The sequence below is a fragment of the Colletotrichum jinshuiense genome, chromosome 7 (assembly GCF_051148585.1).
Source record: "Colletotrichum jinshuiense chromosome 7, complete sequence".
Classification (NCBI taxonomy): domain Eukaryota; kingdom Fungi; phylum Ascomycota; class Sordariomycetes; order Glomerellales; family Glomerellaceae; genus Colletotrichum; species Colletotrichum jinshuiense.
This window is the reverse complement of record NC_139314.1, coordinates 3,341,395-3,368,221: the sequence shown is the minus strand read 5'-3', so window position 1 is coordinate 3,368,221 and position 26,827 is coordinate 3,341,395. Positions and strand designations below refer to the sequence as shown.

The 26,827-nt window shown below is 42.7% G+C and overlaps 5 protein-coding genes across 5 annotated transcripts; all 5 read right to left on the bottom strand.

Annotated features, from left to right (window-relative positions):
- Window positions 1-8,903: 8,903 nt before the first annotated feature.
- Window positions 8,904-9,817, bottom strand: EsH8_VII_000870 (PAP2 superfamily-domain-containing protein; the record flags this gene model as incomplete). The annotated part of the gene is made up of 2 exons (XM_083271003.1): window positions 8,904-9,642; window positions 9,708-9,817. The coding sequence occupies 2 exons, from the start codon at window positions 9,815-9,817 to the stop codon at window positions 8,904-8,906; spliced, it is 849 nt and encodes a 282-aa protein (XP_083128560.1).
- Window positions 9,818-12,027: 2,210 nt separating this feature from the next.
- Window positions 12,028-13,377, bottom strand: EsH8_VII_000869 (uncharacterized protein; the record flags this gene model as incomplete). The annotated part of the gene is made up of 1 exon (XM_083271002.1): window positions 12,028-13,377. One exon carries the CDS (start codon window positions 13,375-13,377, stop codon window positions 12,028-12,030), a length of 1,350 nt encoding a protein of 449 aa, XP_083128559.1.
- A 1,426-nt stretch (window positions 13,378-14,803) lies between these two features.
- EsH8_VII_000868 (uncharacterized protein) lies at window positions 14,804-20,264 on the bottom strand (the record flags this gene model as incomplete). Its single annotated transcript, XM_083271001.1, has 5 exons — window positions 14,804-15,157; window positions 15,872-15,928; window positions 18,171-18,941; window positions 19,002-20,036; window positions 20,100-20,264. 5 exons carry the CDS (start codon window positions 20,262-20,264, stop codon window positions 14,804-14,806), a joined length of 2,382 nt encoding a protein of 793 aa, XP_083128558.1.
- A 2,802-nt stretch (window positions 20,265-23,066) lies between these two features.
- On the bottom strand, window positions 23,067-24,059 carry EsH8_VII_000867 (fructose-1,6-bisphosphatase; the record flags this gene model as incomplete). Its single annotated transcript, XM_083271000.1, has 1 exon — window positions 23,067-24,059. One exon carries the CDS (start codon window positions 24,057-24,059, stop codon window positions 23,067-23,069), a length of 993 nt encoding a protein of 330 aa, XP_083128557.1.
- A 450-nt stretch (window positions 24,060-24,509) lies between these two features.
- EsH8_VII_000866 (uncharacterized protein) lies at window positions 24,510-26,365 on the bottom strand (the record flags this gene model as incomplete). Its single annotated transcript, XM_083270999.1, has 5 exons — window positions 24,510-25,008; window positions 25,062-25,670; window positions 25,729-25,889; window positions 25,951-26,067; window positions 26,129-26,365. 5 exons carry the CDS (start codon window positions 26,363-26,365, stop codon window positions 24,510-24,512), a joined length of 1,623 nt encoding a protein of 540 aa, XP_083128556.1.
- Between the last annotated feature and the right edge of the window lie 462 nt (window positions 26,366-26,827).

Sequence of the window (26,827 nt, the reverse complement as noted above, 5' to 3'; positions counted from 1 at the left end):
TTGGAATCACAGGTTACCCGTAAGGGAGTAATCGAACGTAATCAAAGGATCAAACTGGTACTGTATTCTTCTGTATATCTTGTGTTGTAGAAGAGTAGGTAGGTTGGCAGCAGCAGCAGTAGTGAAGATATCACTGTTGCCAGCCCGGAGGTTGGATCTCCGGGTTCCGCTGCCGCGGCCGTTGCCGCGGCCGGCTGCTGCTGCTGGCCAGCTCCCTGTATTCTGGCTGAGTAATCCAATAGGTTTCAAGTAAGTTGATTACCATTACTAAAGTGAGTAATAGAATCTCTAAGCCCGGCTGCTGCTGCTTCCTGCCGCTTAACCTCCTGGTCGTATTCTAGCCGGGTAACAAAACAGACTGTTACAGTTAGATATCCGACAGTAGGGTTTGTGTTAACAGGCGTTGAGGTTGATACTAAGAGCAGTGGTCGGACGTGCTGTAAGTTGTTGGGCTAGATCTAGGCTTCAGAAGGTATAGTGATTAATCATACAATCGACAAGGTCGGGGTACTAGTAATAGCACTAATAGAGGATATTAAGAGTTATATAAGAATAAATCACAAGTTGATTACTAAAGAGCTATAGAAGTCTAATCTCTAGCCTACCTGAGTTTATTCTATATATAAGTCCTTAATTACCCTTTAGCGTAATCTAGTAATCGTTACTGTAGGTATTCTATAATTGCTTATAGGTCTACTTTATAAGCGCTTATACATGCTAAGCTATAATTGCTTATAGATTCCCTACTTAACCGATTATTATCCTTATCTTATCTCTATGTAACTTGTACTATAGTTCTTTTGTATCTAAGTGAGACCTGCTTACTCTTCGTGCTTATATCCTGCTTAGCTGCTAGTTCCCTAGTGGGGTGTACCCTAGTCGGTTATGTTTGTTTCTAATAGGTTGTAACATTAGGTTTCTCCTTAAAAGGTCTAGTCCTTTAGACTAATATAAGTAGGTTGTATCCTTCTAGGTTTAGAGGGTTACTAAATTTTGCTATTGTCTTTAATTATGCTGCTAACAACATGTTGGAAGAATTTATAATTCCGTCTTCTAACACTAGTGCTGTTTACCTCTATCGTCTTTATTATTCCTTACGGATTACTAAGGAAGGTATTAACGTTATACCTTATACTTATTGTCGCTTAAAGGGGTATTATTACAAGATGTTACCTAGATCCTTAATTTACAGTAAGTGCGTTTATTCCAGGAAGACTATAAAGGTCTGTAATACGTTAGAAGATGTAATTTACACCTATAGGTTTTTTTTTTAAGGTCTTTTCGTTCTTTTTCTTACTGATTTTTCCTTATAGTTAAGCGTTTGCTAGTAGAGTTATATCGTCTTAATACTAAAGAAGAAGCTACTAAGGAAGTGTTTTATAAAAGAATAAAAGCTTTATAAAAAGTATAGGCTAATATAAATAAAGCGCTTGTAAAGTTGGAGTATATATAAAAAGAGAAGTAAATAGTTTTTAAGAAGGGTTAGGGGGTGTCTAACGTAGTAGGTAAGGATCCTATAGTAGAATCCTTTAAGTCTCCTTTAGCTTAAGAGGTGTAGTCTACTAGCGCCTTTAACGTAATTAATTAAGGTGCTATAGGTTTAGATAGTAAGCTAGCTGATTTTAACTTTAGTACTCTTAAAGTGCCTGTTAGGAGTATTAGAGGTTCTTAATTAGTTTCTAGAAATTATCTTTATACTTATAGCCTTTCTATTTAATTAGGTATTATTCTTTATTATCTTCTATATAGTAGTTAATAATTTATTTAACTTTATATTTTAGTTCGTTTAGTTCTATAATAATATAATCTTCTATATAAGATCCTTATAGTGCTGGTTTAAGGAGTAAGATGTAAAAAACGGGGTAGTATTTTATTATATCTAGAAGTTTAAGCTTATAGTTAACTAGCAAGATTTTTTTAAGAATTTTAAAAGGTCTAAGTTTTTTATAATCCAACTTATCGTTTAGTCGTTTTATTTTAATATTTCGTTATATAAGATACACGCTATCCCCCTCTTTAAAGGTTAGTCCTTTAATCCTTAAGGTGTTAGTATATCTTTTTATTTATTATCTAACGAATTCTAAGTCTTACTTAACTTTATTTTAGATCTTATAGATCTTAGTGATATCTACTACAGCCTTTAGGGCTTATAGTCCTGCTTGTAGTTTGCTGTATATAGTAGGTTGGTAGCTATAGTTAAGGTAGAAAGGTAAGTTAAGTATACTTTCTCCTATAGCACTATTATATATAAATTACGCTAGTAGTAATAGTAATATCTAGTTGTTTTAATTATAGTTTATATAGTATTTTAGGTATTATTCTAATATCTAGTTTATTTATTCTATTTATCTATTAGTTTATAAGTAGAAAGAGGTTAATAGTTTATAATCTACCTTAAGCTGTAAAATTAAAGATTTCTAGAACTTAGATGTAAACAGTTTATCCCTATCTAATATAATTTCTTTAGGTAATCTATAGTTACTAATAATATATTTTAAGAAGGTATAGGCAAGTTCTTCTACTATACTTACTTTAAGGTATAAGATAAAGTAGGCGTACTTAGTAAGTCTATCTACTATAACTAGTATACTATTATACTATACTTTACTAAGTAGTTCTTATAACTTAAGTAGTTTAATAATAAAGTCTAGTAAAATTAAGTGCTATGCTTTAGGTAGTATTAGTAATAGTTATAGTTCTCTATAGGGTTTATAAGGGCTGTTTTTACTTTTCCTATAGAGTTTATAGTCTTTAATAGCTGCTGCTACTTCTACTCTAGTAACACGTTTATTATAATATTATTAAATACGTTTAAATATTTTAGTAACTCCTTAGTAACTATATACTAGTATACTATAAATCTTTATAATTACTTTACTTATTATTCTACTAGTTAAGCTGGTATTAATATAAGTACTAATTATTAGAAGCTTCTATACTAGTATAAGGTCTCCTTATTAGTCTTGTTTAAGGATTACTAATATTTCTTTAGGTACTAGTGTTTTATAATCTAGTCTTTAGCTTAAGGCGTCTGCTTGCTTGTTTTCTATTCCTTTAACGTATATAATCCTAAAATAGAATTTAGATAAGAATTCTAACTATCTAATCTATTATTTATTAAGGACTTTTAATATAGTAAAGTAAGCTAGATTCTTATAGTCTATATAAACTTTAACTTTATGTTTTATTTCTAATAATTATAGTTTCTATTTCTTAAATGCTTTAATAATTACTATAAGTTCTTTATTATAGATTTAGTAATTTAGCTTAAGTCTACTAAGTTTTCTAGAGAAAAAGGCGTAGGGATGTAGTCTTCCTTCTTTATTATACTACCTAAGTTATCTATTAATAGTATAGTTTAAGGCGTTAGTTTTAAGTTTAAAAGGTTTAGTAGGGTCTAGAATAACTAAAACTAGTTTTAACAGCACTTATTACTTAATTTCTTAAAATACTTCTTTTTACTCTTCTATCTATTAGAAAGGAGTATCTTTTCTAGTAAGTTTAATAAGTAGGTTGATTTTACTAGAGTATCCTTTAAGGAATTATTAGTAAAAGTTAATAAATCTAAGGAATACTTAGATGTTTTTAACTGTTTTTAGTTGCAGCTAGTCTTTAACTACAGCAACTTTTCCTTCTTTTATATAGATTTCACCTAAAGTAATTATAAATCCTAAGAAGTTGACTTTCTTACTGTAGAACTCTGTTTTTTCTAATTCTACTAGGAGTTTAGCGTCCTATAGTTTCTATAATACTTTATATACGTATTCCTTATAGAGTTCTAAAGTAGGTAAGAAGATAAGGATGTTATCTAGATAGACAACTATAAAGATATCTAGAAATTCTTTTAGAATATAGTTAATTATAGTTTAAAAGGAAGTAGGTGCGTTTATAAGTTTAAAGGGTATTATAAGGTATTTAAAATATCCTTTCCTTATATAAAACGCTGTTTTCTATTCTTTACCTTCTTTAATCCTAATAAGGTTGTAGGCTCCTTTTAAGTTGAAGGCTGTAAACTATTTAGTGTTATACAGCTAGTCTCTAAGTTTTAAGATTAAGGGTAATAGGTAATAGTTTTTTATAGTAATTTCGTTAAGTTGTTAGTAGTTAATATAGAGTTGTAATTTTCTATTTTTCTTAAGTATAAACAGGATAAGGTATCCTGCTAGTAACGTTAAGGGTCTAATATAGCCCTTTTTTAGGTTTTCTTTAAGGTACTTATTAAATACCTCTCGCTTGGTTTCGTTAAGCCTATATATCTTGTAAAACTTTAGGTGTATCCCTTCCTTAAGGGGTATCTTGTAGTTATAGGAACTATATTCTAGTAATCCTGTTTCTAGTTTTCTAGTAAATAGTTTGTAATACTTATAGTACTCTTTTAGGATAGCTAAGAGTAGATTAGTTAGCGTTTTAATTTCTACTGCTACTAACATCCTAACTAGGTCTTCTACCCTTCTAATATATATAATATATCTTTATTTAGAAGTTACTAAAGGCTTGTTTAAGAACTAGCTTTTATAGTGCTGCTTAGTAACTAAGTCTTCCTATTAGAGTTAGCTTGTTCTCTAATTTATCTATAGGTTGTGTTTTTATAACTATAGTATCTCTAGGATGACGTTTATATCTCTTATCGTTATAATATTAAAGCTAAGTTGTTTATATTAGCTATAGGTAACTAAAGGGAGTTACACTATCTCTAAATTAATAGTACCTCTACTATACTTAACTATTACTCCTTTAATATTACGTAGCGTATATATATATTACTTCTTGTTCTATAGTATATTTAATTGGTTTACTATTTCTAGTAATATAAAGTTTCCTTATATACTACTATTAATTACTATAGCTACCTTTTATCTATTAATAAGGATTTTAATCTTTAGGTGTTTATTATTTCTACTTATAGTAGTATATAGAGACTTAGTTGTTGTAGTTAGCTATAGTCCCTTTATAGGTAACATCCTAAGTTTTTTACTAATCTTTTAGTATCTATTATAGCTTATACCTTAAGTTATAGAGGGCTAGGTTGGCCTTCTTTTACTTCTTTTATATATCTCTAGGCAGCTGCCTTAAAAATATAGTAGACCTTATACTAGTCCTTTTTATAGTTTTCCTAGTATAGGTTACTACCGTTAATATAGTATATAGGGTATTTAAGTAAAGGGGTAAAGGTTGTAAGTCCTCCTTTTATTCTTATAAGTACCTATTTAGGTAGCTGTTAGTTTAGGTAGATTTCCTCTCTAAGATAGACTTTAAATCAGTAGGGAAAGAATTAATAATTATGTTTCTCTAGCAGGTAGAAGGGGTATTCATCCTATATATATTCTATCTAGAATATAGTGTAGTAATACTAGTATCCTGGCTGCAGGCGTTTATAGTTGCCTTTAGTAAGGTGTCTGCTAGGGAATACTCTCCAGCCTGTTAGTAGAATTCTATAGAATTAGACTTCTTGCTTATCGTTATAAGGGTTAATATCCTTCTTAGTAATCTTAACGGGTATATTATATTTATCTTCTTCCTTATCTTCTATTTCTAAGTATTTATTACTAAGGGGTTTATATTAGTAGTTGTTAGTATATTTAATAATTTCTTATTATAGTTTAGGTTGTAGGGTTTCTAAGTATATACCTATATATTGTTAGTTCTAAAGTATTTCGTCTAGTTGCTTTATAGCTTTTCTAGTAAACCTAAAGCCTATTATAAGGGTTTTAGTTAGTTGTTCTTTATTAGAAATAGTATTCTTTTAAGTCTATAGGTATAAGTTGCTTACTTCCTCTAGAGTAAGGGTGTTTAAGCTTAATGTAAGTTGCCTGTTAAAAATAGCTATTACTATAATTCCTTTAATTTAAGCTTCTTCTTCCTTATTAGGTTTCTATAGGAAGTTCTAGAATTTAATAGCTTCTTCTTATATAGCCTTCTAGAGGTTGTTTGTAAGTTGTAACTATTTTAGAAGGCTTCCCTAGGTAGAGATTCTAGCTTGTAGTCGGCTTTTAATAGCTTTTAGAGTATCTGTTATATATAGCTTGTCTAGCTGTATAGCAGCTTGTTCTTTTATAATAACTAGCTTTATAATAAGTTTTTAGTTTTCTTCTTTAAGTTGTTAGATAAGTTCTTAGTTTTTATCTGTTTTTCGTTTAAGGAAGCAGCTCCTAATAGCTAGAATCTTGCTTATCGGTTTTAGGTATCAGCCTAATTATTCCTTACTATCTTAATAGGTGGTATAGTTGTCGTTAAAACAGGCTGTCTAAAAGAGTTGTTTATAGGGTGTTTCCTTTTAGGTAACTACTGCTTTATAGGTAGGTTTAATAGCGTCTATAGTAGTAACGTTTAGTCCTCTAGTAGCGACGTTAGTATACTTAGTTTTCTTAAGTATAGGTTGAAAGGCTAGTTGCTTAGGTTGTCTATATTCTTACGCTATATACCCTATCTAGTTGTAATTATAGTACTTAGTATTCTTTATATCCCTAAGGGGCTGTTTATTATTATAAATACCTACACTTAGGTCTATTAGTCTACTGTAGTACCTATAAGCGGTACTCTATTATAGTTAGTTAGGGTTTTAGAATCCTCTCCTTCTGTTTTAGTTGTTGTTTCTATAGTTAAAAGGCGTATATTTTTTAGATGTATTAGCAGGAGGTCTCCTGTTTTCCCTTTATTCCTTATAGCGTTTATACAGCCAGTTGTTAATCTTAATAGTAAGTTTAATATATTCTAGAAAGTTATTAGGTCTATTAAGTTTAATAATTTCGTCTTTAACGTCGTCCTTAAGGTTCTAGTAGAATATAAAGATCTTAAATTCATCCGTTAGGTTAAGTCTAGCGTTAAGTTGTTAGAATTTAGTAGTATAATATATAGCTAATTTAGTTTGTTTAAAGCTAGTAAGGTCTTATTCAGCTTGTTGTTTTTTATCTAGGTTTTAGAATAAAGACCTTAAGGCGTCTTTAAAGCCTTAAAAGCTTTTAAACATGCTTTAGGTCTTACTAGAATAGTATTCTAGCTGTTCTGTATTAAGGAATTCTTCTTAAAAAGGTTTAAACCACTATAAGGCTTATCCTCTAAGGAAGGTGGTAGTATAGATTACACGCTTGATTCTATTATAAAAGTTCCCTTTATAGAAGCTTTAGTAGTTTTTAACCTAAATTAGGAATCCCTTTAGGGTCCCTATAGTTCCGTTATAGGTAACAGGTGAGTTCAGCTTAAGTTTCTTACATCTGTCTGTAGGGGTAGTAATAATATTAGCTGTAGCCCTAAGGGTCTAAACCTCCTACTAGAGTACCTTAGCTTAGTCGGCCTTAGCCTTAAGTAGCTCTATACGTTGTATAAGTTTATTAATAAGGTTCTAGGTGGCAGCTAGATTATTATTATTACGTCCCAGCTTAATATAGATCTATTTATAGACTTTACTAGTAATAGTTACTTCTCTATTAGTATCCAGTTTAAGTTCCAGTAGGAGGTAGTCTTCTATAGTTTAATCCTCAGTAAGTTCTTCAGCCAGGCTTTTAGGTCTAACTAACGTATTAGAAGAGCTAGGGGTAGGTAACTTAGCTAAGGTATAAGAAGATATATTTATTATGTTTTACTATTTATTAGTATTAAGGTTAACTTACTAAATAAGAGTAATTAAAGTGTTATAGTTAGATATCTAATAGTAGGGTTTATATTAACAGGCGTTAAGGTTAATACTAAGAGTAGTAGTCGGACGTACTATAAGTCGTTAGGCTAGATCTAGACTTTAGAAGGTATAGTAATTAATTATATAATCAACAAGGTTAAGGTACTAGTAATAGCACTAATAGAGGATATTAAGAGTTATATAAGAATAAATTACAAGTTAATTACTAAAGAGCTATAGAAGTCTAATCTCTAGCCTACCTAAGTTTATTCTATATACAAGTCCTTAATTACCCTTTAGCGTAATCCAGTAATTATTACTATAGGTATTCTGTAATCGCTTATAGGTCTACTTTGTAAGCGCTTATATATACCAAGCTATAATCGCTTATAGATTCCCTACTTGACTGATTATTATCCTTATCTTATCTCCACGTGACTTGTACTATAGTTCTTCTGTATCCGAGTAAGACCTGCTTACTCTTCGTGCTTATATCCTGCTTAGCCGCCAGTTCCCCGGTGGGGTGTACCCTGGTCGGTTATGTTTGTTTCCAACGGGTTGTAACACAGACCTTCTCGGCAAGATATCAATTCAGCTATATCCTCTAGAAGTAGGAAAGGGAAAAACTAGATAGTTGTGAGCAAATTACTGGTTTTATTGATTGAGTAGAATTCAAAGCTTATACAATGGAATTTTGTACGTAAAGTGTATTCGAAAGTGCTTTAAATTCTTGAAATCTTCCCTCGGGCTTAACGCTATCAACACGTTAGAGAGAATATTAGACTGCTCCTTGCGGGTTATTAAAATAGTCATGAAGGGTACGCAGAAAATGACTAGATATATGTCACTATATCTAAAGTAACCAACTCGATTTATTCACTCCTCCTCTGAGGCCTGTTGGGTGTATTGGCGCTGTCCTTGGACGAGTGAGTTCATGGCATTCGGATTGCTAAATCAATCTTGGCGAAATCCGACCCGCGAATACCAAGTTTGATCCAGCAGGACATCGTGAATGGTATAGATTTGTAAGAATCGACTAAACAATTGTTTTGACGTAAATTTGTTGACGTGCAGGTGTTATTCGTCTTGGGTGACAATCCAAGCAAAGTTGACGAACAAGAGTCAATCATGTGGAACGTTAAGGTTGACATAGATTAGTCCTGAACGCATCACAACATAATCAATTTTTAAACCTGTGGAAGAGCTGACGTATGTATTATTATTCTGTACATTGAAAGATACCTGCAAATCAGGCTATTGCCGTGAAGGCTCTTGTCCGTATATTCCATTTTTACCACTTCTTGGGTGTTGGCATTTCCCATGAGTCCACATGCCTCAAGCCCAGGCGTTCCAAAGCCCTGTCCTGAATAGGTTTGAACACAAGGACTGCTCTGTTAAACCTCCATCCGATGACCGGAACCATGGCCCCAACCATGGCGTCAAGAATAAAGTGGTTTGCTGTAGCGACAATAGTGATAAACATGGCCAGTGGCCAGAAGGGAGCAATGAGACGGAGTGGCCGGTGAGGCGAAAAACGGCAAATGCACCACGCAAGAAACAGAGCAGTACCGCAGTGAAGACTCGGCATCGCGGCGATGGTCAACTGAAACTTGTTGTGAGTCCAAGCATTGCCCCCTCCCTTTGCTCCGTGGAGCACGTCCTCGAATCCATACTCGCCGGGCAGAAGGCGTGGCGGCATGCAACGCCAAAATGTTACGATGACAAACGCAATGGCATTATCGACGGCAATCGTTCGTCGAATCTTCTGGAACGTCCCGGGCGGTAGAAACGTGTAGGTGTAGATGATGAAGCAGATCCCCAAGCTGATATGGAAGTAGTAAATCTTGGCCAGATATGGCATCAACCATGGGATGCTCTTAAGGACATATTGCTGTACGCCAAGTTCAATATCCAAGCCAAGGCAGTGCTCCAACTTCAAAATGGAGATGGCGTGGTCTCGAGCTCGATCGAAAACGGCTTGGTTGCCGGCTATCATCCTCGCCGAGAATGCGCGGAGAAGCTGGTATACCCTGCCAAGGTGGTCAGCCATGCAAATCCAACCAAAGTAGTAAAAGGGAGGAACCAAGGGCCTTACCAGTATGTCAAGTTCCAGTACCAGATCTCAGACAGAAAAGGGAATGTCCGATAGAATCGTACAAGCACCCTTTCGTTGATGCGGGACGTCTTCGCGGCTTCTTCGCGCATCCCCGGCTTGAGGAGCGGAGAGGTGGGTCGTGACGAGATGGGGGAATCCTCCGATCCACGCTCGCAAGAGTCTACGTCATCGTCCCGGAACTGCCTACGGCGGTTGATGAGGGTACCGACGGTAAAAGCGAAGACAATGACTAAAAAAAGTGAAGAATTAGTATTTGTCTAGGACACTTGGGCAACATTAGGGTAGCATTTTGGTCTCAAGGAATGGTTGCCAGTCTCCAACGGGAAAGGTAGGGTGTAACATACAAGCAGGTTCCACTACATTTCTCAGTGCAGGTAAAGTGGAAGCCATGGCTAAGAGCAAATTCAGACTACAAGGCTGTGAAAAGATCGGCCTGGTTACCTAAGGGGCATCCGGTGTAAGTCGATGGTAAAACAGAGAGAGAAAGAGAGAGGCCAAGGGCGGAAACCGTTCTTGTCACGTACAAGAAAAAAGGAGTGGACAATCAAAGCTTCATACCAAGACAACGCCAAATCTTCACGCATGGGGGCATGCTCGGAAAAGGGGGAGGAACGGTGATGCTAATAAGAACTCTGGGCGTCTACGAAGAGGTAGCCGGGCGGAATAAACCCACATGGGCGGATGCGTCAGTGCTCTCAGCATTAGGACCAAGCATTGACAGATCGGCGCCCTGATGGTGGATATCCCATCAGCCTTGGACACACGCGTAGTGTAACCGCACAGAATCGTCTGATAGGATGAAGGGTGCGTCGAGAGGCGGAGCGGTATTGGAGACACGACTGACATCCCAGTCGTTGGGCTGGGCGCAGGAAGGGCACGCGACCAAGTACACCGAGCCATCTCGACGCGTGGTTACGCAGAGGCGCCCAGCAAACCCAGTTTTCAGTCTGCTGCGGCGGTACCTGCCCGCCCGGTCTCCACGTCCAACCACTGCAATCAGCATCAAAGTGACGGTGGGAAACGAAGGTGGGATGTGGGAGAAATTGGAGCTTTCTGTGGACCTCTACCGTTTCACCCATCGAATTCATTGGGTGCAGGCCGGGCCACTTCAACTCCTTTTCTCGGCAGCCGGATGAGGCGGAATTAATGCCAGGGCCAATCCTCGGACGCCAAGTCGCGCCCGGCAAAAGCCATGTAATCAAAAAGGAGTATCAAAAACCAACAGAGTGTTTTCGATCCACATACGGATGGTTTTCATGGGATTGTGGGCCCATTAATTAGATGTTTGGACTCTTGCCATTGTCGATGCAGGAACTCAATCGGGGTTTTCGAAGTTTGCTGAACTCGAGTCATGCCTTTGAGTAATTAATCGCCCCAAGAATAGGAGAACTCCCGCGCCTGTATTTTATCGCATGTTCCAAATCCAACATCTGCACACCACGCGTCCGAGCACGTATGCTAAAAATGTCGAAACATTACGCTCCCAGTTCACAGTAAAGAAAAGCCTTTCCCTTCGATCAAGCTAAAGCTTGTGTACTATACTATCTCACACAGCGCCATGGCCAACGACAAACTTTGTTTGCTTGGGACGAGCTGCAGGATCGACAGCTAGGCCAAAGGTTGGCATGCAGCGCAGCCACCCTTGGCGCCAGCTAGCCAGCACAGCAGTTCGGGTTGTCGACCAGGTTAGTGACTATACGACGACTGATACGCGGCTAATGAGGTCATCGGGAGTGCTGGCTGATGTGAGATCCCGATTATATCATCAAAGTGAAGCCCTATAAAACCCTGAGCGCCGGGATATCTATATCTGTAACTTGAAGCATTGGGGGTACGTGTCGTCATGATACTTTTGATCAACCGGACGTGATTGATAACGTCAGGCGAAGTAGAATATAGATGTATATGCAGCCAGAATCTCTACCGAATGGCTCGGACATCGGACTATTTAATGTCTGCGGGAGGAGCCTGGGCCTAATTATTGGTCCGTCGGGGCCTCATTACATCGGGGGCCGGGATCTCAACTCCCCGGCCTCGGCCGAGGTTCTTGTCAAAACAGCGCCAATTTAGTCACAACCCGGCGGAATTCATATGCTTTTAAAGCAACCCTAGAGTACCTTTGACAGGATTCTTGGCAATGGTCCGTGCCCGTGTAGAGCAAAAGCATGCTATTGTCAATAGGCGGCCATTGAGTAAATTCACGGCTACGCTAATGATGGAACAGTCCGTCATCATGCCGCCAAGACCGCTTCAATAATTCGGATAGGCCGGATCTGACTGCCAAGAACGATACCAGTCCTCAGAGCTCTTCTTCGTTCTCCTCAATCTCTTCGCAGCTGAAGCCCTCATCACTATCGACATTCTTGCAAAGCCATTTGTCCAGAACGACATCCTGACTGACGGGCGTCACGGCAAAGTTCTCGACAGTGAGGTTACTGCACCCGCCAGCCCCCGCGCTGCACCGGAAGAAGCCCGAGCTGGGCACATTGTCTGCAATGGTTCCGCTGAAGTCTTTCCAAACAACGTCCGCAATCTTGAAAGTCGATGAGTCGCACGACTCACCCGCATGGCCAGAGTAAGACTCGCATTGGGTGATGAAGAGAGGCTCACCCCTGGTACGGTCAAGTTTGATATCCTCCAGAACAATATTACGAGCGTATCCTGTTCCGCCCCCGCCTCCGTTTGGCGGATATCCGATCTGGATGCCGGACCACGTCTTGAAGTAGCAGCCCCGGAGAGTGTTGTGCAAGGTCACGTTTCTAGCCAAAAAGTTCTCGATATACTCGTATTGCCCGACGAATTGCCCGATCGATCCCATGGCTATACCGGTGCTCCCCCAAAATTCGCTGTCAAAGATAAAAATGTTGCTTGAATTAGCCTTCACAGCGATGGCGTCGTCGCCATTCACGACCACCCAACGCCGGAATGTGATGTTGTCCGAGTACATGGTGTCGGCACCGTCTGTATTGAGCGAGTTGTTCTCGGTGGACGACGTGCTGTTTACATAAATGTCCTCAAACACCAGGTTCTTTGAGTACATGATGTTCATCGTCCACATCTGGCTTTGGACGAAGCGAAGGCCCTTGACGACGGAGTTGGAGAAGTCCCGGAAGTTGATGTTCATCGGTCGATGAGGCATATTGGACCCTCCCTTGTTAAGATCGTACCAAACCTGGCCGTTGCCGTCAAACGTGCCGATTCCATGGCCTTCCCATACTACACGATTTCCGCCAAAGTGCCAGACAGTGCTCTGGTTCTGGAAACCGACGGGCATTGAAACTGAAAGCCAGTAGTCGGTGTCGTTACTCCAAAGGAGTCTGCCACGTTGATCAATAACCACATCGTCTAGTTCGGTTGTGACCATGGGCGAGTTGATGTGGTAGATTGGCCCAGAGAGCACGATGATACTCTTTTTCCGGCATTTGGCGTTCAAGGCGTCCAAAAGGGCTGGCGCGTCGTCCCCACCATTTGCGCTGGGTTCGACAATACAGAGGCTTCGTCCTTCTTTCTCGGCCCTTTCAGCCCAGTCGCCTGCACTTGGGATATTGGACCTGGCGATGGGAATTTGAGAAGCTGTTGAAAGCTGAAAGTTTCCAAATAACGCAGCAAAGTACCCGGCTACCGATGCGAAAGTTGCCAAGTCCCGCATGATGGATGAGGGGAGTTTGGGTCTGGAACCTAATGACAAGCCAGGGCGATAATGCGAGCTTTGCCACTCGCGAACAGACTGCAATCGGAACTATAACAACGTGATATGAGACGATCAAGAAAATATCGAGACTTCTGATGCTCTGCCTCCCAAGGGCACTGTTGACTACTGATATGGATGAATATGTTGGTCTGGTTGTCGAGTAGTAATTCATCGACAGACGTTGTTTCTGTGAAACGGGATACTGCATCAGGTGACGAACTTCAGGGGTTACAGCCGCCTACAACGAATGACATGCGCCAAGTATGGCGGGGTATGGCGTTAGGGTTCCCTTGTGGCGCCTCAATAGCCGTTCCCCGCATCCATTACGTCTTCTCCCTGCACGGTGTCCTGATGCTCTGACCTCGAAGTTCGGCATTTCAACGTTGTTAACATCGAATCACGGTAGGTTCTTGCAAGGAAATAGTTTTCCTCGTGGTTACTAAAAATGGAAAGAGTTTCCAGCAGCGTAGAATAGTATTTACGGGAAAAATACTGGCCAGTAGGCAGGTCCCGGAGGTTACAGTGAGACATCACGAGACAGAGGATCAGGTGCAGCAACGTTACATGATGGGTATAGACCGGGAAAGTGGAATGAACCCCCTATTTTACCTGCCGTTAATTGTTTGCGATTATGCATCCTCGTTATTACCGTCCATTGACGCAGTTCGCTTGGAGTCTGGATCGGCGGATTGCCAGGTCAGCCAACCCATCTTCAAGGCAGACCTACTTCGTAATGTAAGTGCGCTGTAACCGTACCAAGATGTTCGCAAGAAGTCAATATTATATGGACTCGAAGTAATTAATAACCTTGTGATAATTTTAACTTATTCTTGACTGCTTAACCTAAATTATTTGGTTTTGGTCGCCTACGCCATAGTAAAGAGTTTCGGAAAACCCACAGTTGGCTCGCTGATGAGCTTATGAGAGTTTATCAGACGGCCGCTTTGTCTTGATGGATTTAAATGCAGATAAAACACCCGCCAAAGCTCTTGGTCCGAGTGCTTTCTCTGGATCTAGTACCCTGTTCTTAGCCGCCTTCTTGCTGTTGGCAAACAAGTACCAAAGCCCAACAGTGAAGAATGTCAAACCAAGCGTCACAACAAAGTAGATCCAGAGATAGGGTGACACAGTCTCATTGGAATCATCAGGTATCCATTGAAAGAAAGTCATCGAAAAGAGTGACTGTCACAGTTAGCCTCCATCCACTGCGTAGAGTGAAGATTCTGTCACGCCTCTACTTTCACTTACCGCCACAAATGTAGCAGGGAGAAAAATCATCGTCAAAAGCGCTATAGATTTCATCTGACTTCCATCCAACTTTGTAGATATCGCTATCTCCATGTTTGCTTTGGTATGTGCCTATCAGCTGCTGTCAGTAATGTTTTCACAGCGACTCAAGACTGGTGAAGATGGGAGTTCGCACCAATGATGTTGCCAAGGTCATGCCTTCCATAATCATCTCACATTCTCGGATCTTCTCATCATAGTCGCATATAATCTCCCTTAGTCGTTCTTGTATTCTGACACCGGAATCTCGTGCCTTGAAATTGAGCTCGCCGTCATGGCCATGCACTAGGCCGGGCTGCACATTCCATCTTGTTGACAACTCCTCTGCGTGATCCACCATTTTCATGAGCTGTTCTTTCCAATTGTCCAACCCGTTCTTCAAGTAGTGGATCTCTAGCCACGGATCGATTGCATGGCGGGATTCGTCTTCTCCAGGCTCGATGGTTTCCCACTGAGTTCCGTGTCTGCTCAACGATGAAACTGTTTTGAGAAGGTCTTCTAAGCCTCTGGTTACGAGTCTGATCTGGCGCTTCCGCTCGATCTCACAAAAAATCCCTATCAAAAGTAGAGGATGGCAAAGACTGTCTTCAGCACTGCCCAATCTTCCACTGATTTCTTCCATTACTCGATCATCACATCCAAAGAAGATAGCGTGACTAGACCTAGTTTGTGGAAAGTAAGTCATTGACAAAGCAAGGTCACCAGGCCAATCGTGAGAAGAGCGACAGTTATAAACTTTCTAGTTGTTAACATAGACATATACTGAGTAAGCTTCATGGAATTCATGAACTTACCTAGCGCGGTCTCGCCTGGATCACCCAAGGCCACATGCGTCCGAGTAAAATTGGCATGACCACGATTAATGCTTCGAACCAAAGACCCATGGATCGAAAAAGTACTTATTATCTTGTCAAAGGTCGTTGGCGAAAACGGCATGTAGGACAAAAGCGCCGGATTGTGTGATTCATTGCTGATGTCTGTTTCACGCCGTCCCAATCTGACTGACAGTTAACAAGTCTCAGGGCCGCGTTTGACATGATTGATACGAACATGACAGCAACACCACCGCCGATTTTATGGTTTTTGATTGTTTGAAGATGGTTCTAAATGAAATTTTAGTCACAACAGGGGATCTAGATGAAAGAACAAAGCAAAATGCGCTCACCTCGCGAAACCATTCATCCCAATCCTCGTCTTTCGTGAGATCCTTCGAGTCTCTTTTCTGCACCATATGTCAGTCAGTAAATGTGTATTGATATCATTACATCTCAATTCATAAATACCTCGTTGACCCCTGTTATAGTGACAACCTTGCTGGATTTCAAGGCGTGTCGTAATGTTAACCTGTCCTTCGGACTAATATCTGGCTTGCTGCGAACCCAGTCCATTTTCTGGCGTAAACAAACAATATGATAGGATGTAAGAGGCAAAATTGAAGTCTGAATAGTCAAAGTTACATTATCCAAGAGTTTGGTTGCTGTCAAAATTCCCGGAGCTTCTTGGATTCTGAGAGTGTTAAAGTTCGTCGTCCAAGATCAGGCTATTCTCCGCTGCGGCACCGCCGGCAGGCTCCCGTTTTCACACAGCTGGCGTCCTTGGGCATTCCTTGTAAGCCAATAAAACCTCGGTGAGATGCCTAGCCCTGGTTTTCCGCAGCAGCTGAACAGGTGACACCTCAGTTGGCTCTTTTTGCGGCTGAACACTCCGGCGATACGCCAATGTAGAGGGAGGTTACACACCTGCATTTTGGAGGCACCCCTTACCGCGAGCGACCCAATAAAACCACAGCATGTCTCAAATTCTCTGTGCAGGATGGCGCAGCACCGGGCAAGCTTGGGCCTTTAGACTTCCAGATTTATAAAACATGTGACAATATTGTTTTCTAGGTCAGCCTACTGGTCAGCCTTGGGTAGACCACGGCATATTAGGCGGGCCCAATGTGGCAAACCATACCTTCACAGCCTGATGTAGAGCTTTTCTCCAATACAAACGATAGACGTAATTGAAAACCTCTCTAATATTTCACATACTCGGCATCTTTCTTATGGTTCAACGTTGTCTTGCAGCCCAAACCTCCACTGGATGCCAGCATGCCTTCTTCGAAGTCTACCCCCGTAACGAAGCTCGTCGAGCAGCAAGTTGCCATCGCCTATGGTGACAGGTCTATGCTCAACGATGAACTTAAAAAGATTTTCAATAACGAAGAATACAAAATCAAGGTGCCTCTTCGGAGCTATGCAATTAATTGAGACGTGAAGTGCTGACGGGAAAAGATCAAATGCGGATATTTTCATTTGCAAGTTCCCCGAGAACTTACGAGAGTCCGACCTCTATTATTCCACCTTTGATGCATTCGGCTAATTTATAGACAGGAAGAAGTTGACACTATTAATGAGCGGATTCGATGCCACTACCAGGATCGATACGAGGAGTTTTGATGGTGCTCTCAACGTTACAGGGGAAGAGTAAACATCTGGACATAAAGCCAAATCCCATCAAATATGAAATTCATGCTTTATTAAGAATTAAAAATTGTGTGCCGAAATTTGAAGCGATCCTGGGTATATGAGCATAAAAAAGCTAACGCCCTCCAATATGCGACACTAGAATATATCCTGATGTTCTTATGCATGAGTGTGTTCCCTTGATCCTCCCAGACAAAAACACCACATCTGACAAAATTTGTTTAGAACACCGAGGAAACCTTTGAACATAGCGACTGGCCTTGTCTTCCTACTCTTTTGGGGCGAAGGACTTCCGTTCTCTCCGAGAGCTCCATCCTTAACTTTAGTGAGGGCAGTGTTGAGAGCTTGCTCAGGGTTGAGAGTTTCAAGTGCTGTGATAACTTGAATACCGTTGTTGTCTGTGCTTTCTTTCTGGGCAGAAACTTTTCGTGTCGGTTCATCTCCCTCCGGTAAAGTTGAAGAATGATGGCTTTCGCTATAGAGCACGAGGGGCTTTTCTCCAACCGAAAACCTAACAACTTGGTTGATCTTGGGGGAAGTTTCCGCAACAGAGAAGTTTCGTTCTTTTCCCTTGTTTGACCTCAGGCTTGAAACGCGGGATGGCCCTGATTCGAGGCTCTGGCGCGGACTTTGCTGAATAGGTTTGTCAAGTATCGGCGCCTGGTGATGCTGGGTGTTGGTATCTGCAATACGCTTGGGGTGGCTACCATAATAAGGTTGCGGAGAAGGCGATCTTGTTTTCCGCGGTGCACTAGCCGTGCAGTATTTCTCATCCTCATGACAGCGCTTGCACATTGCGTCTAGCTTTTCGACCACAGAAGGACATTTGGCTCGCTGTTGAGGATCTGGCATGAGAAGGGATACCAGGATGAAATCCAACAGTTCGTGGAGGTAATCAGTGCAGTTGATATCAAAGTGAAGACCATCAATCCACTAAGAGGGACAATCTCGATTAGTATGGATATGGGAGAAAGCTGCTCGGTTTGAATCATCACTCACCCTCAGGACGGAGCGTTTCAGATAAGCAGCATTCTGTTCAATAGTGAAAAAAGTGTCTTCTTTCAGTTCCACGACTTCGCTGCTGCTGCCATCGCGGATTCGATGATCGGCAAACGTGTCATTCACCGCATCGGAACCTTTCAACACCCAGGTGATAAACTCGAGGTAAAGACAACCCAGAGCCCACATATCATATGATTGCGAAATCGAGTCTTCTGGCAAGTCGCATTCTGGTGGTCGGTACGTTGGCGTTCCATAAAGCTCTTTGTTTGGAATTCCAGACCGGGAGAGTCTGCTGTTGAATTGAGTGAGGCCAAAATCTGAAATCTTTAGGACACCACTAAACTTATCCAGGCTTTTGGGATCTTGAAACCAGAGGATATTCTCTGGTTTGATGTCGCTGTGTCTCCCGTATGGCTTTCGGTTGGAGGACGAGCCTGAGTCCACAGCAAGGTTCTTTGGGTCGGAACTCGATTGATAGTGATGGATTTTACTCAATCCAACAGCTAGACCATGGCATTGTCCCGCCATCCAGCGTGAGAGATTGCCGTCAATCTTGGGCTTTGGGTTTAGATCCCAAAACCTCCTAAGATTGCTGTCGGCCCAAGGAAAGATCAGGTGATAGCTATTGGCATGCTTATACGTTGCCAGAAGCTTGATGAGGTGCTTGTGCGAGTTAATGCTGAATCGTTTCAATGTGTCGACCTCTTGCTGGAATGCAGCTTCGTCGGATGACATTAATTTCTTAACCGCAAAGGATGGATTCTCGCCCTATAATTGCATGATTTAGTTGCGAATGTTTCCCAACGCTGTAGAATAACAGAATTTTACCTTGGGGGAGTCAAAGTTGTGATGAGCCTGGTGAATTCTGACCCTGAAAACCGTTCCATACCCACCCGACTGGGATGTTGCAAGTTTTCTCTCGTCAGATTCGATGAAGGGAAGCAGAATTTTGGTCTCCAGGGGGTAGTAGAAAACCTTATTTGCCTTGTCTGGTTTTGAGAAAAATGGCGAAAGCATGTACCACTGGTATGTCTCAAAATTTTCGATTGCTACATCTTTCCAGCCATGGAATGCTCTGATAGAGGTCCCGTTTTTGCGAGAAAGCCGAAGATCGCCGCCAGTGCGTTCTAGCTCAAATGGCAGGTCTTTGTCGCTCAGATTCTCAGCAATGAATTGTGTTATCGCCTCTGGCTTTTCAATCAGGAGAAGAATAGCGAATAACTTTCGGCCAGATGTGTATTTCTCTCCAGAGGTGGACCTTGACCCCATGTGGTGTTTTTTACACACAAAGTCGCTGATCTCCTCGAAGCTGACGCCATCGAGCTGCTTCAAGTCGGGTTTTGAACGATGAAGTTCGTCGATAACTGACTCAGGTGTAATGACACTGTCTAGGGCATCCAATGGAAGGAAGAACCCCTTCTCCTTGTGTGGATGATCAATGGTCTTTGCTCTTAAGCTCTTGCGCAGGCTCGAAAACTCCAGGTCACCGTCTATCGACGTTGGTTGTGATGGTTCATGGTCCTCAAAAATCTGACCTGTTTGGCCAACCAGATGATCTTTGTTCTCCTGAGTTAATACTCCACCAGGAACGGTGTTGAGACGTTGGCTTAGTCCATAATCGTGAACTGTGCTGCTTCCTTTTGATTCGTCGTCGTATTCAGACGGTTTCTTCCGGCGAACATCATCAATTACTCCAGTATTAACTATATCAGGTGTTGTCACAATGATTTCAGGTGTATGTTGGGCTTCACCAAAGGCCGGCACGAAATTTGTATTGCCTCCGCGAACTGCAGCCAGTGGAGGCGATGCTTCTGGCCGAGCTCTCTGAGCTCTTTTGTACTCTTCAGTAGTATCCGTTGGCACCTGAGAATATTGTTCAGTGCGTCCAAAAACCAGGAAAGCTCATTGTTAGTTAGAAGTACTCACGAAATCCAAGGTCGCGGCAGCATGCCCGTTCGGCTGTGATGACGTCGGTTGCTCACGTAATTTGAATCTGGGATGCAATTCTTCTGAATATTCAGAGCTAGGATAAAGACTCGTGCTTGCTCCATTTACAAGTTCTGAGTGAGAAGGATCTTGATGATCAGCCATATTGAAGTCGGCTATTGATCTTGTCACTTTCCCGGATGCGGGAGGCAGGAACGCGTCAAAGAATGTCATGCTTGTGATTCAGCACTGAAGGGCATTCATAAAGTACTCGAGGGTGATCAATTGAATGTGAGAGCCGCAAAAAATAGAGCCAGGCTGCCGAAACGCCGTGTGCCACCGGCCTAGCCGGGGGATGTGTGATCAGTATTGGTGGTGGCGATGCGCTATTGCTGCAAGGCAATGAGGGTGGGCAATAATGCAGGTAGACACACTCCACTAGCAAGACCAACCAGGCTTAGCAGAAGGTGGTGTGATGGCTTTCATTTCCAGCCTTGCGTATGTTCCCAGCGCGAAACAGATGGCCAGTACAGCAAAACCTTTTTTTCGCATAGAATTGTCAGGTAGTGTCAATCATCACTAAGAAACGTTGCGAAAATAACCATCCCGAATAGAAGAGGGACCTCTTCCGCATTTGCAACGTTTGTCATCGCGAGTTTCATAGGTAACACATGCTCTAATGAAGGGGAAACCAACCGGTCCAAGACAACAAACAGTATAAAGCCCGATTCAACAGCCCGCCTTCCGATTGTCCGTCTGTTTCCTGGAAAAAAACTTTAACAGGTCCTCTACCTTTCCCTTTTTTCTTGAGAATCAAAGGCAAGATATGACCCCTATATTTTACAGCTATCTGTGAACCCTCAGCCTCGATGGCTCGAAATGTCTTACCTGTCAGACTCTAGATGGAGCAGGAATTTTGGCATGGAACCGAGCCCCCACATCACAATGAACGCGGATGCAAGTTATCCATGCCCATGAGTATCGCATGGTGGAAGGAAAGATTGTCACAGGAAACTCATTCGGCATGATGGACATGCACGCATTAAATGGTCTGCGGTTTAGGGCCAAGAAAAGGATCAGGCTGTCCCTGATGCTAGATGAGCATCTCTGCATCCACCTCCGGGTGTCGATCCGTCTGACAAGAGTCCCAGAGTCCCCAACTTCTTCCGCACCGAGCCCTAGAAAGGTTAATAAAAAGGCCTCCTGGAGCTACCTATCGTTCAATTTATGGCCCCCAATTCAGCTGTACACTTGGACCAAAGACACGGTCTTGCGTGGAGTTTTTCCAGTTCGCCATACTTAGCCAGTGACTGCGGCTGTCGATGCCTGACTTCCTGACACGCCCATGCCTGAGACACATTATCCCTTGTCCACCCACACCGCCCAGTTTTGGCAGGAATGGGGTTTGAAGAGATAAGCCACAAAATAAAAGCTGGCAAATCACGGTTTATGGCGCCCAACCATCTCGAACGGAGATACGCGAATGAAGCGGAGTCAGGGCAGGTGGCGTTTGTACAGCCGCAAAGTCGATAATGCCTAACGAAGCCGGGCAAGTCAGCTGCCTCACTGGCTTCGAGCTGGTTGCCTTTCCTGACGTGAATACCCATGCATTTTGACATCGGAAGAAAAGGGGAAGGTGCCACCTTATCAACAGTTCATGTCATTCTTTGCGACAGGTATCTATGTATCAACTGGACGTCATTATGTGGCGTTTGCGGATGGGATTGTTGGTGTGGTCATTGAGACGCCCCTCTGCCACATGTACCACTCAATTGTGCCGTCAGGCAGATTTCTCAAGTGACCATTCCGCTAGACACGCTTTGAAAGTCGAGTGGTTCAATGTTTCGCATTCCTGGCCACCTTGCGTGGCCAGACTTTTCGATCCCAAAATCATGAGGCTTCAATGGCATGTTATCGATGTTAGCGGTTAGTCAAATTGGGCTCGTGCCGAGCGGTACTGCCTTGTGCGTCTGGCTTGACGTTGCACCCGCAAAACCCCGGAGCGGCTGAGCTTAGTAGATGTAGCAACCGGATTTATAAATTCCGATCATATCTCCTTTTCCCCTGTGTTAACAGCCTCACAGACTTGCAAGCTTAACCGGACATTTCCTCTGACGCTGCCACTTGCTCTGAAGCGACATACAACTGAGCAGCCAACTTATACTGTCATGAGCATCAATTGCGAGGTCCCGTTAGAAATAGAAACAGGTCCGACTTCAGATATTTGTGTCGGCCAACAAATGGAGGTGAAAGTCATTCACGCTCGATACATCAGAAATCCGTCAATATTATCTCAGAACCTTCGGAGTCTGTACGGGCCCGGAAACTTCGCCATAGAGGTTTGACCCTCCAAAAATACAGATGTGAAAAATGCTAACATCATCATAGATGCGCCATAACGTTTTCTCGATAAAAACCCCTCGGGCGATCCCTGACGATGTCCTGCAACCAAACTTACGAAGTCTAACAAAGGACACAACGGTGCAATTATGACCTTGACATAAAATCGGTTAAAGGGTTCAATGCTGCGGTATGAACGGGTATGGGAGACAGTATTGGGAACCAACATGCATTCAATTTGCACCGGGCTTGCTGTGGCACCTCTCTTTGATAATGTGTCCCATGATTTTCATGTCGTGTAACGTATTAGGACTACTCTCTTTCAGAAGCCTAGATTGCCCCGAGGAATACGTTTTGGAGTTTTATTGAACGTCAATCAACATCCTGATCAATTAAATGATGAATATTGAACCATAAATTCGGCATTTTGGGCCAAATTTCTCCCATTTTGGAATATTTGAGTGTTGATGTGCCTTTAGTATAGATACCCATCTTATTGAATACAACCATTGATTGAATTAGATAGCAATGCCAGGCGTATCTATACCAATATGCGACCATGTCTATATGTGTAGCTAACTGCTTCTCAGTTCAATTTTCCGTATCCCAATCTACCTCACAATTATGTTATCCAAGCAAAGCTTTCTTCACAATGTCAACCTCCTCAGCAGTTCCGCAAATCAACCCCGCTCTCCCATCACAGTCCACTGAAACCTTTTCCAAAATTGGTTTACCATCTTCAGGATCAATAGCTTTGCCTCCGGCGCACTCCATAATCAGGGCAATCGGGTACAATTCATACAGGAACCTGAGTTTCGCCAATGTGCCTGGCGAGACGGGTGAGACGTATACCCCATGGCCCTTTACCAGAGCATGCACAATATCGGGGACAAGTCCACCGCAGTACCGCAGCGTGTATTTCTCCCTGATGAACCGCGTAATCAAAGCGTTGTACTTCTCATTGTCCGCTGCGTGCCGGAGGTTTGCTGGTGCAAAGTACCGGGTCTTGAAGGGACCATCGGCCAACTTCACGACGGAGCGAATAATTTCGCAATCAACAATACCGTTCGGGCCAAATCCGACCTCGAAGCATGAGGAGGCGGTGCCGGGGATTCGCAACGCCACGATGGCGGTAGTCCGAGGTCCGATAACACCCATGACGGCTGCAATCTGCTTCTCAGCCGGCGACTGGCCCACCGCTGTCCGCCCATCCCAAATGCCGACGATTGTACCGACGGTCCAGTTTGGTGCAATAATTGAGCTACCGTCGAGGGGGTCGAATGCAACAGTGTATTCTTCCGCAGTTGCAGGGGTGTCGTTCGTGAGTGGCCTCGCGGGCTTCTCTACGGGGTCTTCTTCACTGCTTGCTGTGTATATCGACGGGCATTGTGCGATAGCCTCGCGGACAACGTTCTCGGATAGGACGTCGACATTGAGCTGATCATCTCCAAAAGAGTTGGCAGTTCCGGCCAGGGAAACGTGTTGGGAGGCATGCAAGGTCTTGGCAACGCCTGTTACGGCCTCGAGGATCGCAGGGATCACCTCCTCGCGAAGTGACTTGCGTTCATCCTGGGGAATGACACTTTCCAAGTATTGAACGAGGGCTGATGACGGAGACATGGTGAATAGATTGTGGTGTGAAGATGGCCAAAATTGTTGAGTCAGGACGTGCGTGAATGAGCTATTTTAGAACAGAAGTTGAGAGAATTTCGGATGGGACGCTATGTCTCAAGCGGCCCCCACACTCACTGAGCACTCTTCCCCTTGATCCACCAGTGAAGATCCTGTAGTGTTGGCCGTCTCAAACTCTATCTCACCTCTCTCCCCACGTGGAGGCCGATTCCAGCAGCAGGGGGCTACCCAGCAGCCAAGGAATTACCTCTGTTTTTATCCTGACTCCCTGTTACAAGTTTTGTGTCCCTTCCAAGATCATCCTAAGAGCTCAAACATCCTATTTGATGCTTCCATGATTTTTATCGAACCTTGGTTTTGTCTTATCATAGCCCCAACATGCCCACGTGCTATTCTGGTTGGTTGGCTGTCTTATCGTATCTGGCAGGTTGCCGATCCTTACGATTGCGAGCTCTCCTCGCTGTCATCTCTCCCGTTGCGCTTGAAACCACTATAAAAACGTCGTTCTTCAAAAACGTGGATGTCGTCGTCGAAATTGACTTTTCCGTGTTTTCTTGCCTTCAGAATCTTTCTCCTCACTCTCATCACATCGTATTCCGTGTTCCTAGTTAACCACCAAGTCCATAAGTTGGCGAGGAAAGAAGCGATAGTTGTTGCTGCCGCGATTGCGAAGCTCGTTTTGTAGCCATTGTATGCGAATCTGGACTGGAACAGCTGCGGACCAATCACACCACCTAATTGGGCAATGCCTGATTGCAACCCAAGAGTAAAGGCAGTCCCAGTCGAACCGGAAAGAGTAGCTGATCTCCAAGCCCAGAATGGGATAAAGTATGACTGATAAAACAATGTGCCTAAAATGCAAGCAATGTAAATCCCATACCGGTCTGTAATGGTGAAAAATAGCACAAAACAGACAACCATTCCAGACATAAGGATCCTGTGGTTTCCGTTAGACAAAGCCCAAGTAGTAAGAGTATACGAAAGACATACATGATGTATGCAGGTCGGACAATATAAGCCTTCGACATGAACCATGCCGAGAAGGCCAACCCGACGATAGCTGCAAAAGCGGGCGGCATATTAAGCAACTGATTTCTCGGTAGTCCCACGAAGCCAAGATTCGTTACAATGGTCGGCAAGTACCATGTTAAGGCATACCCGCCAATGTTGATGAGAGTCTGCGAAAGCATGAATGACCATATGAGCGGGGTCCTCAGGACTGCCCATATCTCCTTGCCGGCAAAGTCAGGATCATTCGTAAGTGGTGCATTCTCTGGTAGCCGGGCTTCAACAAACTCCTGCTCCCGCTCAGAAAGAAAGCGACTGGTACGTGGGGATTTGGGGTAATCGGGCAATAACCAAAAGACGACTCCTGAGAAGACGATTGTTGCCAACCCTTCAAGGAGATAAACCCATCTCCAAGCGCTAAGGCCTTGGATTCCATTCATATAGCTGATGCCGTAACATAAAAGAGACCCGACAATACCAGCCAAGTTCGACATGGCGAAGAACCAGGTCACCGGCTTGCCAATCTCGTCGGTACGGTACCAACTCGAAAGTTGTGCCATTACGCCGGGAAACATGCCTGCCTCGAACATTCTAGTTGAATGTCAGTATTACGTGTTTGAAACGAAGAAATCATTTCTTCAGGACCCACCCGAGCAAGAATCGCATTGCGTAGAGTTGGTGGCGGGTTTGTGCAGCAGCTTGGCAAGCAGTGATGATTCCCCAAGTAAGGAAAATTCGAGACTGCCAAAGGTGAGGACTCATACGCTTGAGCAAAAGGTTGCTTGGCGCTTCAAAAATAATGTAGGCAATCTGCAATTACGGTTAGTATTCAATACAGACAAATTACAGGTTTAGATCAGTGGCCTCTTACTCCATAGATGGAACCAACCCAGTTGTACTGATCGGATGTCATATCAAGTTCCTTCATGATATTCCGCGACTCCCCCACTTGAAGTACTCTGACATTTGCAGCATTGGATTGGTCAATCTGCAGCCCCAGTTAGCAAGTAATTCCCAACCAACGCTGTCTATGATATAACGAGACACACCGATTTGATCATGTACATGATCCCGATAAGAATTAAAAACGCCTTATCAATCTTATTAATGACGGATCTTTCTTCTTCTGCTGAAAATGTTGAAAGAAACGCTGCTCTCGCTTCGGGGTCATCTCGTAGATTCTCAACATTGGCTCGAGCCACAGCCGCGTTGGCCTGTTGCTTCCGGCTCGCAGCGGCCGCATCGTGGTCAATCTGTATCTCATCTGGTTGATTTGAAGAACTCATTGCGCCGTTGGATTGGAGACTTTCCGACAAAACACATGCATTTAGGACTAGATCCGAAAAAAGTCATCTTTATGCTCGGCGAATAAATCTCGTTAAGGAGTACCGATTCCGGGACATGTTCGTCATCTTCAACTGCAGAACAAGACCTTATCAGCGGGGATCCAGGGGCATGCGTATGATGTGCTCTAACACGAGATGGCGATATGGCTTTCGGCCTTCGACAGTTGGAGAAAATCACTGCCGGGGTTAGGTTGCACCTGTACATCATTCGCTGAGGCACGCCCAGAGGCTATGGCGAAATCTCGGCCCACCATTCCACCATTCGCGCAACGGCACTCTATTCACACCATCAGGCTTCGTCGCGGAAATTGACCGGCATTTTAAGGCTTAAACCCGTCTTGTTCGTTGCTATCTATCGGCTATTCATTTCAACAGGAGAAGTGAGGGGTTGTTTTCCAATGC